General features: G+C 36.5%; 1 protein-coding gene across 4 annotated transcripts in view; it reads right to left on the bottom strand.

Moving 5' to 3' along the window:
* The window catches only part of LOC311625768 (sulfotransferase 1 family member D1-like), a 31,320-nt gene extending 13,785 nt beyond the window's left edge, over window positions 1–17,535 (bottom strand). Inside the window, exons 1-4 of one of the 4 annotated variants that reach the window (XM_084890354.1) lie at window positions 17,060–17,172; window positions 11,458–11,633; window positions 9,210–9,259; window positions 2,214–2,369 (exon numbers count right to left, since the gene is read on the bottom strand). In XM_084890354.1, the coding sequence (XP_084746480.1) occupies window positions 2,214–2,361 (148 nt within the window). In that variant the 5' untranslated portion in view covers window positions 2,362–2,369; window positions 9,210–9,259; window positions 11,458–11,633; window positions 17,060–17,172. Of the gene's footprint in view, window positions 1–2,213; window positions 2,370–9,209; window positions 9,260–11,457; window positions 11,634–17,059 lie in introns of all 4 variants that reach the window. The other 3 variants (XM_084890355.1, XM_084890353.1, XM_084890356.1) reach the window with 3 other exon arrangements.
* Window positions 17,536–20,852: the final 3,317 nt, after the last annotated feature.

Raw genomic sequence — 20,852 nt, 5'->3', positions numbered from 1 at the left:
ATTGTTTTTGAAAAATGATCTGCACATGGAGGCACCTTTGAATTGGTTCCAGGTATTAAGAGTACTTTAGGCCTCGTTTTTATTTAGTCCTTTTTCTGGATAACTCTTACTCCTTCATGTTCCTAAATCACAAGTACCAGACTCATCCCCATTCTTCTAAGTCAGACAATTACAGTACTAAGAAAAAGGTGGGTCAATTCAATACTATACTTGAATACTAGTTTTTTGCCTAATCTGCATAGGCCTAAGCAATAATTCACAGAACAAAAGAGAGCTAAATTCAACATATTTCATTTCCTATCAGTGGGTGGTTTGAATAGTGGCCAATAAAATTTGATAGAAGGAAATTCTATTTTTTATATATATATATATATATATATATATATATATATATATATATATATATATATTATTGACTTTGTACAGAGAGGAAGAGAGAGGGATAGAGAGTTAGAAACATCGATTAGAGCAAGTCATCGATCAGCTGCCTCTTGCACACCCCCTACTGGGGATATGCCTGCAACCAAGGTACATGCCCTTGACCGGAATCGAACCGAGGATCTTTCAGTCCCCAAGCCGACGCTCTATCCATTGAGCCAAACCGGTTTCAGCGGAAATTCTATTTTAGATATGCTTTCAGTTGAAAAGTTTATTCTTCATTAGTTTTGAAAAAAAGGAATGGTTTAATTAACTTTCCCTGGCTGGTATGGTTCAGTGAGAACATCCTTCTGTACACCAAAGGGAGGCAGGTTCAATTCCCCATCAAGTCACATATCTAGGTTTCATGTTCTATCGGGAGGCAACAAATTGATGTTTTTCTCCCACATGAATGTTTCTCTTTCTCTCTCTCTCTTCCTCTCTCTAAAATCAATAAAATAAAAATTTAAAAATTATTTAATTTGAATATTTTTTTAAAAATTATCTTTATTGTTGCAAGTATTATAGATGTCTCACTTTTTCCTCCCCATTGACCTCCTCCACCCCATTTTCTGTCCCCTCCCCAAGTGCTTCCTATCTATCTATGCATATAAGCATGTAAGTTCATTGGTTAATCTCTTCCTGTCCCCTCCCTCTGAATTATATCAGTCTGTTGCATGTATAAATGTCTCTGGATCTTTTTTGTTCATCAGTTTATTTTGTTCATTAGATTTCACATATAAGTGAGATCACGTGATATTTGTCTTTCTCTGACTGGTTTATTTTGATTAGCATAATACTCTCCAGGTCCCTCCATATCCTTACCTTGGAACAAAAGAAAAGAAAATGATCAAAAAGAGTATATGATTAATTATGTGTAGCCACCTAGCCATCTAACATTAAGGACACTAGAAAAAATTCATCATCAAAGAGCACCTTCGTAGATGAACTATTTGTGTAATGGTACCTTCCAAAGACTTTCTTAATAGTTTCATATTTATAAATATATAAAAATAGCAAAACAACAGCCCTAACCAGATTGGCTCAGTGTATGGAGTGTCGGCCTGCAGACTGAAGGGTCCCAGGTTCAATTATGGTCAAGGGCATGTACCCTGGTTGTGGGCACATTCCCAGTGGGAGGTGTGCGGGAGGCAGCTGATTGGTGTTTCTCTCTCATTGATGTTTCTGGTTTTCTATCCCTCTCCCTTGCTCTCTCTAAAAAAAAAAAAAAAAAAAAAAAAAAAATCAATAAAATGTATTTTTTTAAAAAGGAAGGAATTCTTACTATTTGCAACAGCATGGATGGAATTGGAGATCATTATGCTAAGTGAAAAAAGCCAGTCAGAAATATATAAATATAACTTGATCTCACTCATTTGTGAAATATAATGAACAACATAAGCTGATGAACAAAAACAGATCCAGAGACAGGGAAGCATCTATCAGATCATCAGACCTCAGAGGGAAGAGAGGTGAGGGTGGGGGTAAGAGGAAGAAATCAACCAAAGGACTTGTATGCGTGCATATAAGCCTAACCAATGGACTCAGACACCAGGGGGTAAGAGCATGAGTGTGAGTGGTGGGAGGCAATGGGGGAATAAGGACATATATGTAATACCTTAATAAAGAAAAGAAAATACTGTTTTCCATCTGCAGTTGGTTGAATCTGCTGATGCACACCCTGGGGATATGGACAGACAACTATATATATATATATTCCTTAAATAAGTAGACACATGCAGTTCAAACCCATGTTGTTCAAGGGTCAACTATACAAATAAATGAAAAGGTCTTACCAGATTTGGGATAGGTGGCGATCAAAAGGTCATCTGGTCGGCTTTCAAATGACTCCACCTGGGACCACTCCTCAGCAATGCACCAGAAGAGAGGGATACCCTGAACATCCACTAACTCCCTTCTGTAAACATCCGGCTTGTTGTCCATGTTTGAGACTGTATTTTATACAAAGAGACTTTGTTTTACAAAACATCAATATGTTTATTACATTTTATTCACTAAATTATTAATTGCATTTTATTCACTAAAGTAATTTTTCATTTCTCTAGATCTAGCAGCATCAGATCATGGTACTGTGTATTATAAATCAGCAGAAGGAAAAATTATTTTATTTTATTTTATTTTTATTTTTTCTTAAATAATAATTTTATGATCAATATCTAAATGTATTTATAAAAGTCAAGAAACCCCTCAATCACACCCATATTATTTACTTTTTTGAGATAATTTATTAGTTTTTTTTATGTGTAATCAGGCATAAAGCAAACAAAGCAATAAAAAGAGAAAGTGGGCTAAGAAGAGGAAAAAACTATTTTAAAAACCAATGAGATCTTACACAGTTTATTTTATATGTACTGATTATATGATAATATCATCAATATTTTAAAATATATTTTATTAATTATTTACACAGAGGAAGGGAGAGGGATAGAGTTAGAAACATCTGTGAAAGAGAAACATTGATCAGCTGCCTCCTGCACACTTCCTTCTGGGGGTGTGCCTGCAACCAAGATACATGACCTTGACCGGAATCGAACCCGGGACCCTTCAGTCCGCAGGCCAACACTGAACCAAATTGGTTAGGGCTATCATCAATATTTTTAATGGTAAACAAAGACTTCTGGGAGATGTAATAAAATTTCTGGACTTTAGAGTTAGAAGAAAGTGTCCTTAATCACAGTGCTGTCAATTCATTGCAGTGGGAGTGTAAATAACTTCCATGACTACTCTGAATGTTTTTAACTATAAAATCAGGAGTGGCCTAACTTAGCACTCCTTAAATTACTGGCTGAACCAGTAAATGTAAACTAGCTAAAGGTAAATTATTCTTAGTTATTTACAACAGACCACAAGAATAAAAGAGAGGGGGAGGGGACTTGAAGTAAGTGTAGCATTGGAAATTAAGGAGCATTAGTGACATGCAATTTTATATTCTGGACAGGGACCTAATGAAGGTACTTATTCCTCTTTAGCTGCTGTATGAAAAAGTGGGAAAGCTTGAAATATAATCTATGTCCTACTCCAAAACATGTTGTTTCCAAATTGAGCATGGGCTGAATGGTTATTTTTCTTTCTCTAAAGTTCTAGAAAAATGAAACAATCTAATAATTTCAGATTTAAAAGGCTTCCTGAGGTCCTCTAGCAGCTGCTGAATCTTACTTCAGTAATTAAAATCAGAAACCTCTGGAGCCAATAGACATAACCAAAGTACAATTTCTTACCTTCTTTATTTCTCTTTTTTCAAGTCCTTACAACTCCACCCTTATCCTACCTCATCCAAATACTTTTTACTTTAAAAGGTTATGAAATCACAGGATACTAAATCAATATTCAAATACCCCTTGCATGCATATAAGTTAATTTAAAAAAAACTATCTCAAAAAGAAATTAATAAAATAATCCCATTTGCAATTACATAAAAATGTCTAGAAATAAATTTAACTAGAGAAACAAAAGACCTATACACTGAAAACCATAAGACATTAAGGAAAGAAACTGGAGAAGACACAAATAAATGAAAAATATTCTGTACTCATGGATTGGAAGAATTAATATTGTTAAAATGTCTATATTGTCCAAGGTAACCTATATATTTAATGTAATCCCTATCAAAATTTCAAAGACATCTTTCACAGAAACAGAACCAACTATTCTAAAATATGTATGGAACCACAAAAGACCCAAAATAACAAAAGTAATCTTAAGAAAGGAAATCAAAGCTGGAGAGGCATCACACTCCATGATTTCAAACTATATTACAAAGTTATAGTAATAAAAACAGTATAGCAGTGTCATAAAAACAGGTACATAGATTATTAGAACAGAATAAAGAGCAATAGTTAATTTGGAAAAGAGGAGAACTTTCCAGCCCGGAACTAGTATGTGTTAGTATAAAGACCCTATCTATGCTGGGGGAAAGAAATAAGGTCCATAAGCCTACAGTGCAAAATTGTGAATACTTCACTAAGTTATGTGGTAAGAAATTAAAGATTTCAGGGTTATTTCTTGCTAATTGTGCCTGGGTTATACTGGATTTCTGACTAGTCTCATCAGAATAGGAGGATGCACTGCCTGCCATTATGCATAGTTCCAGCAGAGATTCTGTCATACTATGAGAGAATGGTGATATGCAATTGAATCTGGGATGTTCCTGAGTGTCATTGAGGGAGGAGTATATAATTAGATATTAGTTGAAGTTTTAATTTTGCTTTTACTAAAAATCATTTATAAATACCATAAAGTTTCAAACTTAATAATCACAAGTATAACTTATGAACCTTGTTCTTCAGTGAACGGTTCTTATCCTAGAGTCCCTATTTGGTGATACCATATTCACCTCACCATTAAAGTCAGCCAGAGATTCCGTCTTCTCTTAAACTTTTCCAAATTCAATCATTTCACAAATCTGATTATTTCTTTTTTTTCTTTCAAGTGTCTCTGGGAAAAGCAGCTTCTCTTCATGAACTAGCTTAGTAGTTAGGACTGTTAGGTCCCTAGATTCATAAATAATATGCTAGACCTGTCATTTACCACCAATGTGACTCTGGACAATCAAAATTCTAATTCAATTTTTTAATCTTAAAATGGAAGTAATGATTTACTAACTTTACACAACTATTGGTGATGGATATAACATGTATATTGGTAAAAATGGTGTATATTTGATAAAGGGTAGCCATTATTGATATTGTCATTACTAGTGTCATTACTGGGATACTAGTAATGACATTTTGAAAGGAAATTTGAAAGGAAATTAATTAGGAGAAATATTTTAATATTTGCCCTTTCTCTATAATAGAAGTGTCAACCAAATTCACGATAGACAATGACAGATAGAAACATACGTCTGAGATTGGCACCTGTGAGAGCTTTATATATATATAGATAAACTTGCTTAATTAGACCTGCTTTCTGATTTAGCTAAACTTTTTCCATCCCAGTGAAACACCCCAACTTCTCTTTCAGGTAATTGTTAGCAACACAGCAGTAAATATCAACTCAAAGCAGATTATTATTGTATATCACACAGGGAGAAAAAAGGGTAAAATATTTAACTGTAGCAGTGTTTGACTATATTCTGTGCAGTGAGAAAACCTGAAGTCATTTTCAAGGTCCACCATTTCTTAATTCTTTTCAGTTGGGTCAAGTTTCTAAACTTTCTAAATCTCTATTGTCTGGCTAATGAAAAGAAAATAGGATTCCTACCTACCTACTCCAGGACTTCTGTGAGGATCAAATGAGATGAGGCACAGAAAAAGGCTTCACAAACATTTGGTTAAATGATAAAATATTTGTGCCTGGCTATTAAGCAAGTCATGTTCCTTGGCTGAAGAAACTCCAAGGAGGCTAGTCACTAGGGAGAGGAAACTGGGCGTTGCTATGTGACATCATTACCTGGCACCCACAGCTACTGTTTCTGGGCTGGGCTGGGCTGTGGACCTCATTTTGTGCCATGAGGTCTCAGCAGCATTGGCTGCAATTTGGTGGGGTGTCACCTGTGCCCCACTTGGGGGAAGCAGAGTGTTGTTGTCAGTGCCAAATCCTTGGTGCCATTTATTTTTAAACTAGAGGCCTGGTGCATAAAATTTGTTCACGGGTGTGTGTGTCTGTCAGCCCAGCCTGCACCCTCTCCAATCTGGGACCCTTTGAGGGATGTCTGACTGCTCCTGTAGGCCCTATCCCTAGGATCCTACCGAGATTGGGCCTAAATGAGCAGTCAGACATCCCTCTCACAATCCAGGACAGCTGGCTCTCAACTATTCACCTGCCTGCCTTCCTGATTGCCCCTAACCACTTCCACCTGCCAGCCTAATCACCCCCTAATCATTCCCTTACCAGCCTGGTTGATGCCTAATTGCTCCCCTGCCAGCCTGTTTGCCCCTAACTGCCCTCCCCTGCAGGCCTGATCACCCTCAACTGCCTTCCCCTGCAGGCTTGATCACCCCCAACTGCCCTCCCTTGCAGGCCTGGTCCCTCCCAACTACCCTCTCATGTTGGCCATCTTGTGGTGGCCATCTTGTGTCCACATGGGGGCAGCCATTTTTGACCAAATAGGGGCAGCAATTTTGTGTGTTGAAGTGATGGTCAATTTGCATATTTCTCTTTTATTAGATAGGATTAAAAGCCTGATGCACAAAATTCATGCATGGGCGGAGGGGAGGTGGTCGTGTCCCTCAGCCCAGCCTGCACTCTCTCCAATCTGGGACCATCTTGTGTCCACATGGGGGTAGAATCTTTGATCACATGTGGACAGCTATGTTGATCTTGTGTGTTGGAGTGATGGTCAATCTGCATATTACTCTTTTATTAGATAAGATAGAGGCCTGGTGCATGGGTGGGGGCCAGCTGGTTTTCCCTGAAGGGTGTCCCGAATCAGGGTGGGGATTCCCTTGGAGGGTGGGGTGGCCTGGGTGAGGGGCCTGTGGTGGTTTACAGGCTGGCCACGCCCCCTGGCTACCCAAGCAGAGGCCCTGGTATCTGGAATTTATTTACTTTCTACAATTGAAACTTTGTAGCCTGGAGTGGAGCCAAGCTTCCTGCTTGCTCCGTGGCTGTCGCCATTTCTGTTTGGATTTGTTTACCTTCTATAATTGAAACTTTGTAGCCTTGAGTGGAGACTTAGGCCAGCAAGGCAGGCAGAAAGCTTGGTTTTCTCCATTAATGGGAAAACCCAAGCCTCCTGCTCACTCCATGAATGCAGTCATCTTGGTTGGGTTAATTTGCATACTTGCTCCTGATTGTCTTTTGGACATGGCTTGTGGGTGTAGCAGAGGTCTGGTCAATTTGCATATTACTCTTTTATTAGATTGGATGGACAGTGTGGGTCATGGCAGCTCCTATATTGAACATCTGCCCCCTGGTGGCCAGTGTGCATCATAGCTATCAGGCGGCCACTTAGTATTTTATATATATACCAGTGATCCATTAAACAAAATTTGTTCACATTAAAGGGGAATTAATTAGACTCTAATTATTAGAGGAAATATTTTAATATTGCAATTTGCCCTTTCTCTATAACCAAAGTATCAGAGATGAAATAAAATTAGTAAAATATATATGAAAATCTTTTTCCTGGCCGAGATAGGTTTGGCTCAATGGATAGAGTGTCGGCTTGGGGACTGAAGGGTCCCGGGTTCGATTCCGGTCAAGGGCATGTACCTTGGTTGAGGGCATATCCCCAGTAGGGAGTGTGCAAGAGGCAGCTGATTGATGACTCTCTCTCATCGATGTTTCTAACTCTCTATCTCTCTCCCTTCCTCTCTGTATAAAATCAATAAAATATATTTTAAAAAAAAAGAAAAGAAAAGAAAATATTTTCCTGTCAGAGTCTGGGTCACCTCATGGAACCAGAATCAAGTCCCTGACTACCCAGCTGTGTCTCAAAATCATGTGAGACTCAGACCTGGCCGACCCCATCCCCATTGGGCTAGATCCAGATACAGCTGGCCCCACCCCTATCAAGCCTCAGGCTTTCTGACCCAGTGCAGGGGGACAGGACACGTCTTGAGGTCCCCTGGCCTGGGTCAGGGGGTGCATCCTGAGGTCCCCCTCAAGCCCTGCTGGGCAGGGAATGCAGCCTCAAGTCCCCCAGCCCAGTGTCGGGGTGAGGTGCATGGCCTGAGGTTCCCTGGCCCTGCTGAGGGTAAGGGGCATGCCTTGAGGTCCCTGTCAAACCCCACCAGGTGGGAGTCATAGCCTCAGGTCCCTGCTGACTTCGTGTTAAGGCTCGTTACGGGAACTTGGCCGCTGCTGTGGACACAGCCATCTTGTGTTACGGAATCTCTGCTTCTGTTGTGGGTGCAGCCATCCTGTTAATGGCATGATGGTTAATTTGCAGATTCTCTCTTCATTAGATAGAATAGATTATTCTTACCCAGAAAAATTATCATTAATATGATTACCCAGAAAAATACCTTAATTTATGTCATCATCATAAATCCTGGCAATGGCCTTTGTATTAGTCACCTCGTCTCTAAGAGCTCAGTTCCTCCCTCCTTTCTGTCAACTCTGTAGGAGACCTCTAAAATCTGAGCACAACCACATAATTGAAACGGCAAAGTGTAAAGCGCTTCACCATGGTTTTTTTACATTTAAACTCCTCCCTCTGTTTACTTCCCACTGCACTTAGACTTTAGCCTCTAGCAACTGGCAATTAAAAAAAAGAAAATGCACCCACCCCCTCACACCTAGATGTTGCAATCTAATACTCCTGTCTTTGAGCTGACACTCTTACTTTTCTTATCTACCTGGAAAACTCCTGTTCATTCTCAAAATCTTGTATAAATTGCACAACCTCTGCAAAGCCTTCCTGGAAACCTAAAAAAAAAGTATTTTTTTTTCTTCCTTTCCATATCTTGAATATACTGATTTTATTTTATACATTTTTAGTGTATTATCAGTTTAAAAGTTCTGTTTCTTTTTTCTAGGAAGACTTGGCTTTATTAAGGTTAATGAATGTGTATTGAAATGAAATGAAATACTTTAGCTGGACTCATCAGGAATTGAGTTATTTTATGTTACCATTATAATTTTGATTAGCAACCTAACACTTTGAGATATACTGGGAAGTATCAGTAGACCCAATCAACAAGAAGTTTACATTCCAAATCATTTTTCAAGATACATACACACTCTCATACACATGCAACTCTCCCTCCACCCCCCCCCCCCACCCAACCACACACACACAAAATCCTGTTTTTAGTGCAATTTAAATCTATCATCCCCATTTTACCAAGAGGGATATTAACATAGAGAAAGCTTAAGTAACTTACCCAGGTCACACTGTCAGTAAGTGGCAGGACTGGGTTTGAACCGAGATAGTCTAACAACAGAATCACAAATAATAATTACTTTCCTACACTCCCTTCGAAATATAAACACTGAAATGATAAATTTCAACAAAAGGCAGTGTAAGAGAAATGCCAAATTATGGTAAGGTGGTCATCAGATCTGTAGCACAGGTTGGTATGATTTGATTTTAATCATGAAGTTTGGTTAATTAGAGATACAAAAGAATATTCTAGGTAGAAAAGATAAGCAGTATTCCTTTTTGCTCAATATTGCACACATAAATCATATGGCTTTATAAAGATATGAAGATTTAACCTACTATAGTGCATATAAAAGGACTTTTATAAAACCTGATTCACACTAATGATTTGTTTTATTAATATTTTTCATTCAATATCCATATATTTGAGATGATGATACAAAATTTTATCTGGAACAATTTCTAAAGGGACAAATTGTACATTTTTAACATTGTTTTATGTTTGAATATTGTATAATAAAATATTTTAATTTATGCACAGTATTTGCTAATTTTTGGAATATCTGTGTTTTTGCCAATATCTGTTTTTTTTAGGTCATCCCTTGAAGAGGAACAAATCAGATATGTGTATTCAAATTTTGCATGAGTTCAATATCTTCAATTAGCATTATAATTCCTAAAACACCCAAATGTATTCATGGAAGAAATGCAGTCAAATTGAACTTACCTTTAAACTCCTGAGAGCTTTAAATGAATATCCTCAAGAATCAGAGCCAGGTATTGTGGGATCCCTCACTTATTTATAATCCCACTAGAACCGTTAACATTAATTTCATAGGCCTTATCATGCATTAATCACTGGAGTTAATTAAAATTTTTCCTGTTATGACGTCCATTGCTATCAACGGACGTCTCAAAACCATCAAGGAAGTCGTTGCTATTGTACAATACATGATGACCCAGAACTTTTCCAAAAGCTTAAAAACATGGAATTTTATTTGACATTTCCTGACACCTGCGTTAATACTGTATGACTAATAAAAGCATGTCAGTTGCCTAGACTGAACCATCAATCAACATGTGCCCAGAAGGCACATGGTTAATTGCGTATTTATTGAATTGTTTATATCTAATGTCAAGTTGTTTTCACATGGAAGGTTTTCAAGTAACATTGGCAGAGAGGTACAATATGTTACCCCTATGGTGAAAATAAATTCACTTGTTGTATATAGTTCCGTAAACTTTGAGGTAAAGGTATGAGTAATAATAGGGTATGAATGGTTTAATCAAGGCTTTAGTTTGGAAGATAAATGACAGTGATGATTAAATTACTGCAGTCCATTATGTGGGCTTGTTTGTACATTAATGATTTTTCCCGAGTACAACTCTGTCACTTCCTGCTAGCCATCAGCATGAGCCCTACTGCCTAAACTATTTCATTGATTTGTTTGGAAAACCCCAAAACATTTTTTGTTTGCCATTCTGTTTCTTTGCTTATGTTTCAAAAGTTTGAATGTTACAATATTTTAATTGAAAAACTTTTGTCAATTTTTTTTGTAAATTTTCTTTTCTTATAACTATCATCTTGTCCTTCAATCCTGTACCCTAAAATAAGAAATACTTTTTATTGGGGTAGGGAGAGGAATCAGAGCCAAAAAATCATGAAAAGGATGAAAGTCTTAAATGGCATATAACACTACGTTAGAGAAAATGAGCTGGTAATCGTTCAGGAAATGTTCAGAAGCTGATCATGTCCCTGAGGCAACTCTAGTTTACTTCTCCGAAGATGTCCCTTGAAACATAACTTCCTCCAGAGGATAATTGTGAGACTTTGGACGCAATTTAATATCCTTTATGCTGTTAAAATAAATGCCAATCCATGTTTACCTGAATAAAGTTATGGATTCTTAATGCCCATTGGTGAATTAAAACAATGAAATATTATACCTAAAGGTATGATGTGCCTTAATCACTAAGAAAAATTGAATATTAAACTGATACAACATTATTCTCCTAGAAAGTGGTATTTTGATATTTAACAGATTCTTTTACCTAAAGAGAATGGATTTTATTAGCTTATTTTGTGTAAAAAGTGAATGTATTTTAACAATAGAAATGCTATATATGTGGGGTTCTTCTAAGTACAGCATTGGGAACCTGAACAGAGACTTTTGAGTCCAGCTCTTCCACAAACTAGCAGTATGACCCTGAACAACTTATCTCATATTTCTGAGCCATATTTTACCTACCTAAAAAATATGGGATGTTCAGCTGGTGTGGCTCAGTGGTTGAGCGTTGACCAGGTTCGATTGCTAGTTAGGGCACTTGTCCAGGTTGCAGGCTGGATCCCCAGTGTGGAGCATGCAAGAGGTAGCCAATCAATGATTCTCTCTCATCATTTATATTTCTACCTCTCCCTCCCTCTCTGAAATCAATAAAAATATTTTAAAAATAAACAAATAAATAATATGGAAAATGGTATGAAGTGGTCACCCTTTTTTTTTTTAGTGAATTTTAAGTGAAAATAATATTCTTTGATTACTAAACTGTATTTTTTGTTGTTGTTGTTGTTTAAATGAGGACAGAGTATTTTAATATATTTTATTGATTTTTTTTACAGAGAGGAAGGGAGAGAGATAGAGAGCGAGAAATGTCGATGAGAGAGGAACATCGACCAGCTGCCTCTTGCACACCCCCTACCAGGGATGTGCCCACAACCAACGTATATGCCCCTGACCGGAATCGAACCTGGGACCTTTCAGTCCACAGACCGATGCTCTATCACTGAGCCAAACTGGTTTCAGCCTAAACTGTATTTTTAAAGTCACAACAGAAGAAACAAAAAAAGAATGAGCAGTTGAACAGAACACTCCTTTATTGCTGAAAGATCCCTTTAAGATACTGCTTCACTTTTATAAAAAGTTAAAATAGATATTTATAAAAGCGTCACATTCATAAAAATTCAAAAGTAATAAAATGTTATTATGTATTTTTCATAGACCTGTAGTAGTTTATCTTTAAAATACTTGATTCAATTACTTGGCTTTTGACAGTTGCATACCTAGAAATGAGTCTATGTTCTTTTCCCACACACTGCATCTTACAAACAATCTGAATTTATATCATAATCAAATTCAGTTGGCTAAAGCAACGTAATATTAAGGCAAAGGCTATGAAGAAGGTTAATATTTATTGAGCACTTATAGGCATTATAATTTCCACTTCTATCTATAATAATAGCTTTTATTCATATTATCATTAGGAATCACCAGAGCTTATGCAACTTGCACAACTGCAAAAATATGGTAAAATCAGGTTTCAAATTCTGTGATGTAATACACCTAACGGTGAAAGCATTTAGCTTTGTTGCTGGAAAAGACCACTGCTAGAAAAATATAGAACTTAGCAGCAAAAATCTAGATCTTGCCAATATTTTATCAGTTAGTATCCAATTATTGAATCATTGTCAGTGTTATTGTCATTGTTATAATCTCATAAAGAAATGATTTAATAATATGTATAAAGATGCAGCATACTGTCTGGCATGTAAAAATTGCTCAATATAGCTTAAGTATTATTAAAATTATTACATTATCTCCATTTATACCATCCTAACCTAAAAGTTTGTGCTCTTTTTTAATTTCAACACTGCCTCAAAGCAGAAGAAAAATGCATTCTCTTCACCTAGGAACCATTCACTGTCCTTCACTCAGTCCCACACAAAAGGAGATAATGAGTCTAAATTTTTATATCTAATCTCTGCCTTGTAATTAATGACTCTTGAGCAAGTCATTAATCCTGTAAGTGCTTGGGAACTTTAGCCTTTAAGAGGAGATAATTGCACCTATCTCCTCCATCTCACAGAAAATCTAATGTTAAATATACCCTGTTCTTTGATGTCCTCAGACACTTAATTTTACATAGTCAGGAAGTACTGGATGCCATGTGCTATTAGGCAGTATTTTATTGCTAGGGTCTTTTAACATAGGTATTTTTGGTGAAAGAGTTAATTTGGGATCCCAAGAGCCTAATAAAATCCAGAAAAGAGCCCAGCCAGTGTGGATCAATGGTTGAACATTAACCTATAAAACGAAAGGCCGCGGTTCAATTCCCAGTCAGGTAGTGGGCTCAATTTCCATTAGGCAGCGTGCAGGTGGCAGTGAATCAGTGATTCTCTGTCATCATTGATGTTTCTTTCTTTCTTTCACTCTCCCTTCCAATCATTGAAATGGATAAAAACATATTTTTCCGCCCCAGAAAACAGCTTCCCAAGTACCATAGCAATGGAAGACATACCGGTTTCTAAAAGTATAAGCAACTCTGCTTTATAATAGGTCTGGCTTATTTGCCCGCCTACATGACATATATGTTAGAAATAAGACAATAAACATGTATCAATAGTAAAAACATAATTGTGTATGTGTGGGCATTTTGAACTTTATTAGTTTTTAAATATAGGTTTCAATTTAAATATTGTATTGTGTGGTTACCACCCAAAGTCAAGTGTCCTTCTGTAACCATTTTTCTCCTTTAGCTTCTTCTAGCTCTCCCAACCCCCTTTCCCTCTGGTAATCACTGTACTGTTGTCTGTGTTTAAAAGTTTTTTTCATTTTTTGCTTAATATCTTCCATTTTTTTCACCCAGTCTCCCACACCTCCTCCTCTCTATTAACTATCAGTCTTTTTTCTATATCTATGTGTCTATTTCTATTTTGTTCATTAGTTTATTTTGTTCATTAGCTTCCTCATATAAGTGAAATAATATGGTATTTCTATTTTTCTGGCTGGTTTATTTCACTTAGCATAATAATCTCCAGAACAATCCATGCAGTCACAAAAAATAAGATTTCCTTCCTTTTTTATGGCTGAATAGTATTCCATTGTGTAAATGTACCACAGCTTTTTTTATCCACTCATCTACTGATGGGCACTCTGGCTGCTTCCAAATTTTTATTATCTTTATTATTATTATATTTATTATTATTTTTATTCTTCTTATCTGATTGCTGTGGCTAGTACTTCCAGTACAATGTCAAATCAGAGCGAATAAAGCAGACATCCCTGTCTTATTCCTGACCTTAAAGGAAAACTTAGTTTTTGCTCATTGAATATGATATTGACTATAGGTTTGCCAATATCAATATACTTTTAAATCTTTAAAATATTTTTAAATTTAATCTATTGAATAAATTATTATTGTGTAAGATCTTCCTCTGCATGCTTCTACTTATTTCTCCCAAATTTTTAAACATATATATGAGATTTTATTTTTACTCTGAAAATATACTATTTGAAGCATAAAAGTTTAACTGCTTTGTATTTATTATGCATTATAATATTTATTACCAGAGATTCACTTTTCTACCACTTAAATCTTTTTGTTTTGATTCTGTCTTATGAGACAATAGCATTGTTAGCTTTTTTTTTAACCTATATATGTATCTGTTTCTCAACTTAAATACATATATATATATATGTACACATTTATAAGTGTATTTATTTATACAGAGGTATTTAATTATTATATATATATATTTAATTATATATATTATAAACAAAATAGAGAGCAAGCGAGTAGAAACATCAATGATGAGAGAAACATCAGTCATTGATCAGCTGCTTCTTGCACTCCCCACACTGGGAATCAAGCCTGCAAACTGGGCGTGTGCCCTGACCAGGAACTGAACCATGACTTCCTGGTTCATAGGTTGATGCTCAACCACTGAGTCAGACCATCAAGGCTCACTATTCTCTTTTAAAATAGGTTTCTTTACCTTCTATGAGTACAGTAATTTCTATAGCAATTTCTTTTGAGGACAGTAGACAAAATGTGGTATCTTTGAGAAATAATGGTATTTATGTAAGCTAAAAGCATTGCTAATTTCTGGCTAATTGAGAAGACTAGAGTTGGGGTTAATGTTAAACCCATATTTCCAACAGCAAAGTGATCCATGGTGAGCTGAATCAGACCTAATGAAAATTAACTGGACAATGTTAGATCTTTTATCACCAAACTTTTCCCCTAACAATGAATTTTTCTTCTCTATGAAATGTTAGTGTTATCTCCACTTTTATTACTATTTAAAATCTATTTTTAGAATGTGGTGAGATGAGATGGAGTGAGAGGTATACACTGTGAAGCTTAATAAAGCTGCCCTGCAATTCTTCATAGAAATAGATAACTACTTGCTTCAACTCACTAGTGTATCTTAGACAGGAACATTTTAAAATCTGCCTTGTCATAAGTCCTTTGCCATCTGGCCATAGGTCCAGGATAATACTCTGCACATTTATAGAGACTTTTGAAAGCTACCTCCTATCGACTTTTGAAATCAATATAAAAGACTTTCATGGTTATTTGTACTAAGTTTCAGAATACAAGAAGACATTGTTCTTAGATGCAATCAACAAAGATAAAACTTGGCTAATATTCCATGGAGAACAAAGAATGGAACTGATGTTGAGAGCATTCTCGAACTTCTTTGAGCCATCATGAAATACAAAATGAGACTGATGAGCCAAAAATGAACTATTTTTAATCTCATAAACACTTCTATTAGTTTAGTTAGAAATTTAGATATTATATGACAGTATAAGCCTTCAACTATGTATTGTCTGGATTTGAGGATGTAATGATTTTAAAGTTCAATACAGCTTTATACAAATCCATATTCCATTTATAATAATAAAAGTGTAACATGCTAATTAGATTGGACATCCTTCCAGATGACCTCCTGGATGAAGCCAGGGTGCGAGGGAAGTTCAAGTCCCAGGTGCCAGAGGGAAGCCAGTGTTGTCAGCTAGGGAAAGGAAGGCCTACTCTTGCGCGAATTTCATGCATCAGACCTCTAGTTAAGAATAAAAACATAATTTTGGAACATTTCAGCAGATTGGTTTATGAATTTCAAAGACTTGAATTTTTATGTATCCAAGAAAAATATTTATATATTTTTTTAAAAAAGAATAGTAATAATGAAGCATTTATTCATTGGGAAAAAAAAGTATATTGACTAGTCACAAGCATTAGCCCAAATATTGACTTACTAGGACTTCAATTTAAAATATTTGGATATAAAAATAACTTGAGCCCTGATCGGTTTGGCTCAGTGGATAGAGCGCCGGCCTGTGGACTGAAGGGTTCCAAGTTCAATTCTGGTCAATGGCATATACTTTGGTTACAGGCACATCCCCAGTATGGGGTGTGCAGGAGGCAGCTGATCAATGTTTTTCTCTCATTGATGTTTCGAACTCTCTATCTCTCTCCCTTTCTCTCTGCAAAAAATAAATAAAATATATTTAATCAGTTTTCAAAATGCCAAGAACACATTATTACTGTAGTAGTTCTGTGATTTAATTATAAAAAAGATGAAGTACATATTGTGGTGAAAAATATTCCATATATTTTTGAAATAGGAAATAAAGCAGTCATTGGTGGAAAATGCAGTTATCTAGCAGCTGAAGGATACATTGTCTTTGGGAATCTGAAAACCATTTTTGGCAAGATTTGATTTTCATGTCCCCATACACAGAATTTTTAAAAATGCATCCTAGGGGATCATATAAGAATATTTCTTTAAGTTAGATAGAAACACTGAGAAGATAGAAGACTAATAGCTTTGACAATTATATTTAGGTTTTTAAACTTAAAATTAGTAGAGCAAACTACCTCAGCACAATTATAAATATGAAAAGCAATCACTGGGCCTAATAATTCCGAAACAATGTTTTCCCTTTATAAGGTAGAACATCCATAGTAGAATTTTCCAGTTCTCATTCTCTAATTTTTCAAATGTTGAGTTTAGTTTAATACAAAATATGGGCACTTTAAAGACAGAGTTGATAAATCACTTACCCAAGTACTTGTCTCGAGGAACTGGAAATCCAGGTTTTCTTTCTACAGTAACTGCTTAATGGAACTTTCACTTCGTAGGCTGTTTCCGTCAACCAAGATAATCTGTGTTATGCACTAAGAAATCAAAAGATAAAGTCTGTAGAGCAGTATCAAGTTAATGATTAAGCTGTTCGGTCTATTTTTTTAAACATTAAAAGCTTAAAAGAAGGCCTTTTGCTGTCATGTGTGAGAGGAAATAGAAAGAAACAAAGAGCCCATAGAAAGCATCTAGGATTAGCTGCTATGAGGTGATTATGTATAGTCAATGCAGGCTCTTTATATATTTTTTTACTTTTGTTTCTGATTTCAGTTATAAAAGCCAAGTATTATCTCATGGCTCCAGTGCTCCTATTAGACACCCTTCCTAAAACCGGATTTTCTGTACCCCTAGAGCTGTGTGGGCAAGTGAGACAGGCAAGGGCACCCTCCCCATAAAGGAGCACAAGGGAAAAAACGCAGCCAAAAAAGGTGGAGCACATTCTACATCTTAAATTATGCATCTACCGCCGTCCAGAGGTAGATCTGTATATCACCTTTCTTAGTTACCTGGTGGCTGTCATAAAAATGCCTGATTCAAAATAGAAAAAACAGCTTGAGAATATTGTTATTTTCCAAATAACCAAAATATTATTTATTTATTTACTTACTTACTTACTTACTTACTTATTTATTTATTTTTTCCCAATATACAAAATAAACCAGTCTCTATGCAGTCTTCACTTTTGGTTCTTAGGTATGAGGGTTCTCTCCTGCAAATTTTCCATTGTATATTCCATTGGATTTTTTCTGTATTTAGCTGTAATCCCCGTTTGTTCCTGGGAGCGTGTCCGTGCAGCATCCACTTACTCTGCCAGTTTTAATATCCCCGAAATGCTTTCTATGACGTAGTGTTTTTGCTGTTGTTTTTTTGTTTTGTTTTTTTTGTTTGTTTGTTTGTTTTTTTGTCTCTAGGCCCTGAAATCATGATGTTGAAAAAGAACACAGTTTTTAAAATCTTTGAGTTTATCAATCTATGTAATAATGGAATTTGAAACCTCTTATTCAACAAAATATGAAGTTGTGAATATTTTATATTAGCATCCTCTGGGAACATCTCATATATATATTTTCTTTGAATCCCATGAAAAATACTAGATTATGATTTTTTTTTTTCCATGAAGTCTCCTTCAGATAAGAAACCAAGAAACAATCTGAATATTGGGCTGCAGAATTACAGGAAGGCAAAACAACTGGAGGCAATTAGATACCTTTACCTATTAGTCTTAAAAACAACATAAAAATATTACTATTTTGCCTATCTACATGCCTTGACAACCAGATAGTCATCATCGGCTCTCAGCATGATCCTGTATCTGCCCCATGCAGGAGATTGGAGATTTATGTTCTAGAAAAATTGTAATAAAGGAATATAGCTTTAAAGTCACTAGATATAGCTGAAGAAAGTGTGTTATAATGAAAACAAAGAAATTAAATGTTAAGATCTTTTTAGTTAATTTGATCGGAGTATTCAGTCCACTTAACTTGAATTATTTTTCTTTCCCATCCTATGGAAGTTTATCCAATCCCATTGATATCAGATTTGGGTAAATGACTAGCTCAGGCCAACAAAAAAATGGTAAATTCTATTTTTATAAAAAAGCTTCAAGCCATCTTAATGTCCTGTCTTCTCATTTATTTTGCTGTGTCACCAGTGATATCTTAGGCAAAGTCTGCTCCTTCACCTTGTTCTGGAGTAAGACATTATTAATTAGGAAAATATAAAGTAAAACCACCAGAGTGAGATGCAATTTCATATCAAAGAGACAGCAAATGGTAAAAAAAAAAAAAGATAATGATAGGTGTTAGCATCAGTGTGAAAAATAAAGGAATATTAAGAAAATTGAAAATATACCAATAATCAATAATTTGACTTGCATACAGAGAAAATCTTGGGCATTTTTTTCAGAACACATGTACATGAATATTAATAATATCATTGCTTATAAAAGAAAATTTTCTTATATTTAAATATTTATAGACATTAAAATTAATCAACAAATTGTAGGCCTATGCATGTAGTAAAAATAAAAGTTGTATAAGATCAAATATTTACTTAAGTGAATTTTAGTAACACAATCGAGTTAGGATGAAAGCAAGTGACCAAAGAACACATTGAGTATAATGGTCTTTATATATAACTACAGGCTTGGTGCATGAAATTCATAAAATGTAATGATATCCTTCAGCACAGCCTTTGCCCTCTCCAATCTGGGACCCCTTGAGGGATGTCCAACTTTCTAGGAAGTTGGATATCCCTCTCACAATTCAGGACTGCTGGCTCCCAACTGCTCTCCTGCCTGCCTGCCTGCCTGATTGCCCCTAACCACTACTCTGCCAGCCCTGATCGACAACTAACTTCTCCCCTGCCAGCCCGATTGCCCCTAACTGCCCTCCCCTGCCACCCTGGTCACCCCTAACTACCTTAGGGGTTGTCCTCTCCTGCTGGCCTGATCACTACTAACTGCCATCCCTTGCCAGCCTGGTCACCCCCAACTGCCCTCCCTTGCTATCCTGGTCACCCCTAACTACCTTCCCTTGCCAGCCTGGTCACCCCTAACTGCCCTCCCCTGCAGGTCTGGTCACCCCCAGCTGCCCTCCCCTGCCAGCCATCTTGTGGTGGCTATCTTAGACCACAGGGGGTGGCCATCTTGTGTGAGGGTGTGAGGGTCAATTTGCATATTACCTCTTTATTATATAGGATTTCCCAATAGTAAGAGAAAGTCTGATTTCAAGGGAAGAGATACATATTTATTATTTGTCTTGAAGGAGCTATTTTCTATCATTTGTGACTGAAGGGGATAGCAAATCCTTATAGTACCCATTCTAACTCTAGTACTTGTATTTTAAAATGGGGTATTTAGTCTCTGGAGCATAATAACCCTGGCTGAAGATTTTTACTTTTAACACTTGTCTCCCACAGGAGATGTTTGATATCAACTATAAGACCCTAGCTTCCAGCAATGTTGCTGTCTCAATATTCTGAAAGCTAATAACAAACAGGGCAACTGAGTTCTGGGTAATATACACTGAGTGGCAGATTATTATGATCTCTGAATGCATAATCTGGCCATTCAGTGTATATTCTATATAATAAAAGGCTAATTTCCAAATTGTCCCTTCAACCAAGAATTCGACTAGCAAGCAGGCCAGCCAACTGCCCATGTCCCCTCCCCCTGGCCAGGAAGGCTGGATCCCACCCATGCATGTATTTATTTACTGGACCTCTAATATATGTATATTATATATACACTGAGTGGCCAGATTATTATGCGTTCAGAGGTCATAATAATCTGGCCACTCAGTATATAGCTTTTGGTATATTCCTAGGCTTTCTAAAAATAGAGGATATCTCTGCATTTCTAAAAATGGAAGAAAAATAATTATCTAGGGAAGGTTCTAGAAAACTGCAACCTTTAAGCCAAATCTGCATTTCCATTTGCTTTCATAAATAAACAGTAGCCCTGCACACAAATCCGTGTACCAGTAGCTCTCTGCGGGGCCTGGCCACTCTGCACCCACTGCCCAGAGGCTCTTCATGGCCCGGAGACCCATCCGTGGTGATGAAGCAAATATTCTGTTAGGCCACTCATGATGCCCACTCTCAGTGGCTACCCCTCCCCCCATCACTGGGGGACTTTGGCAGGGCTGAGAAGACTGGGTGCCGCCTTCTTGTGGCTATGGGAGCCACCATCTTTGTGTCACTGTGGCAGTTAAT

The sequence above is a fragment of the Pipistrellus hanaki genome (genome assembly GCF_964339955.1).
Source record: "Pipistrellus hanaki genome assembly, chromosome: 1".
NCBI classification, from domain to species: Eukaryota; Metazoa; Chordata; class Mammalia; order Chiroptera; family Vespertilionidae; genus Pipistrellus; species Pipistrellus hanaki.
The sequence above is the reverse complement of the archived record's forward strand: the minus strand, read 5'-3'. Positions and strand labels throughout refer to the sequence as shown.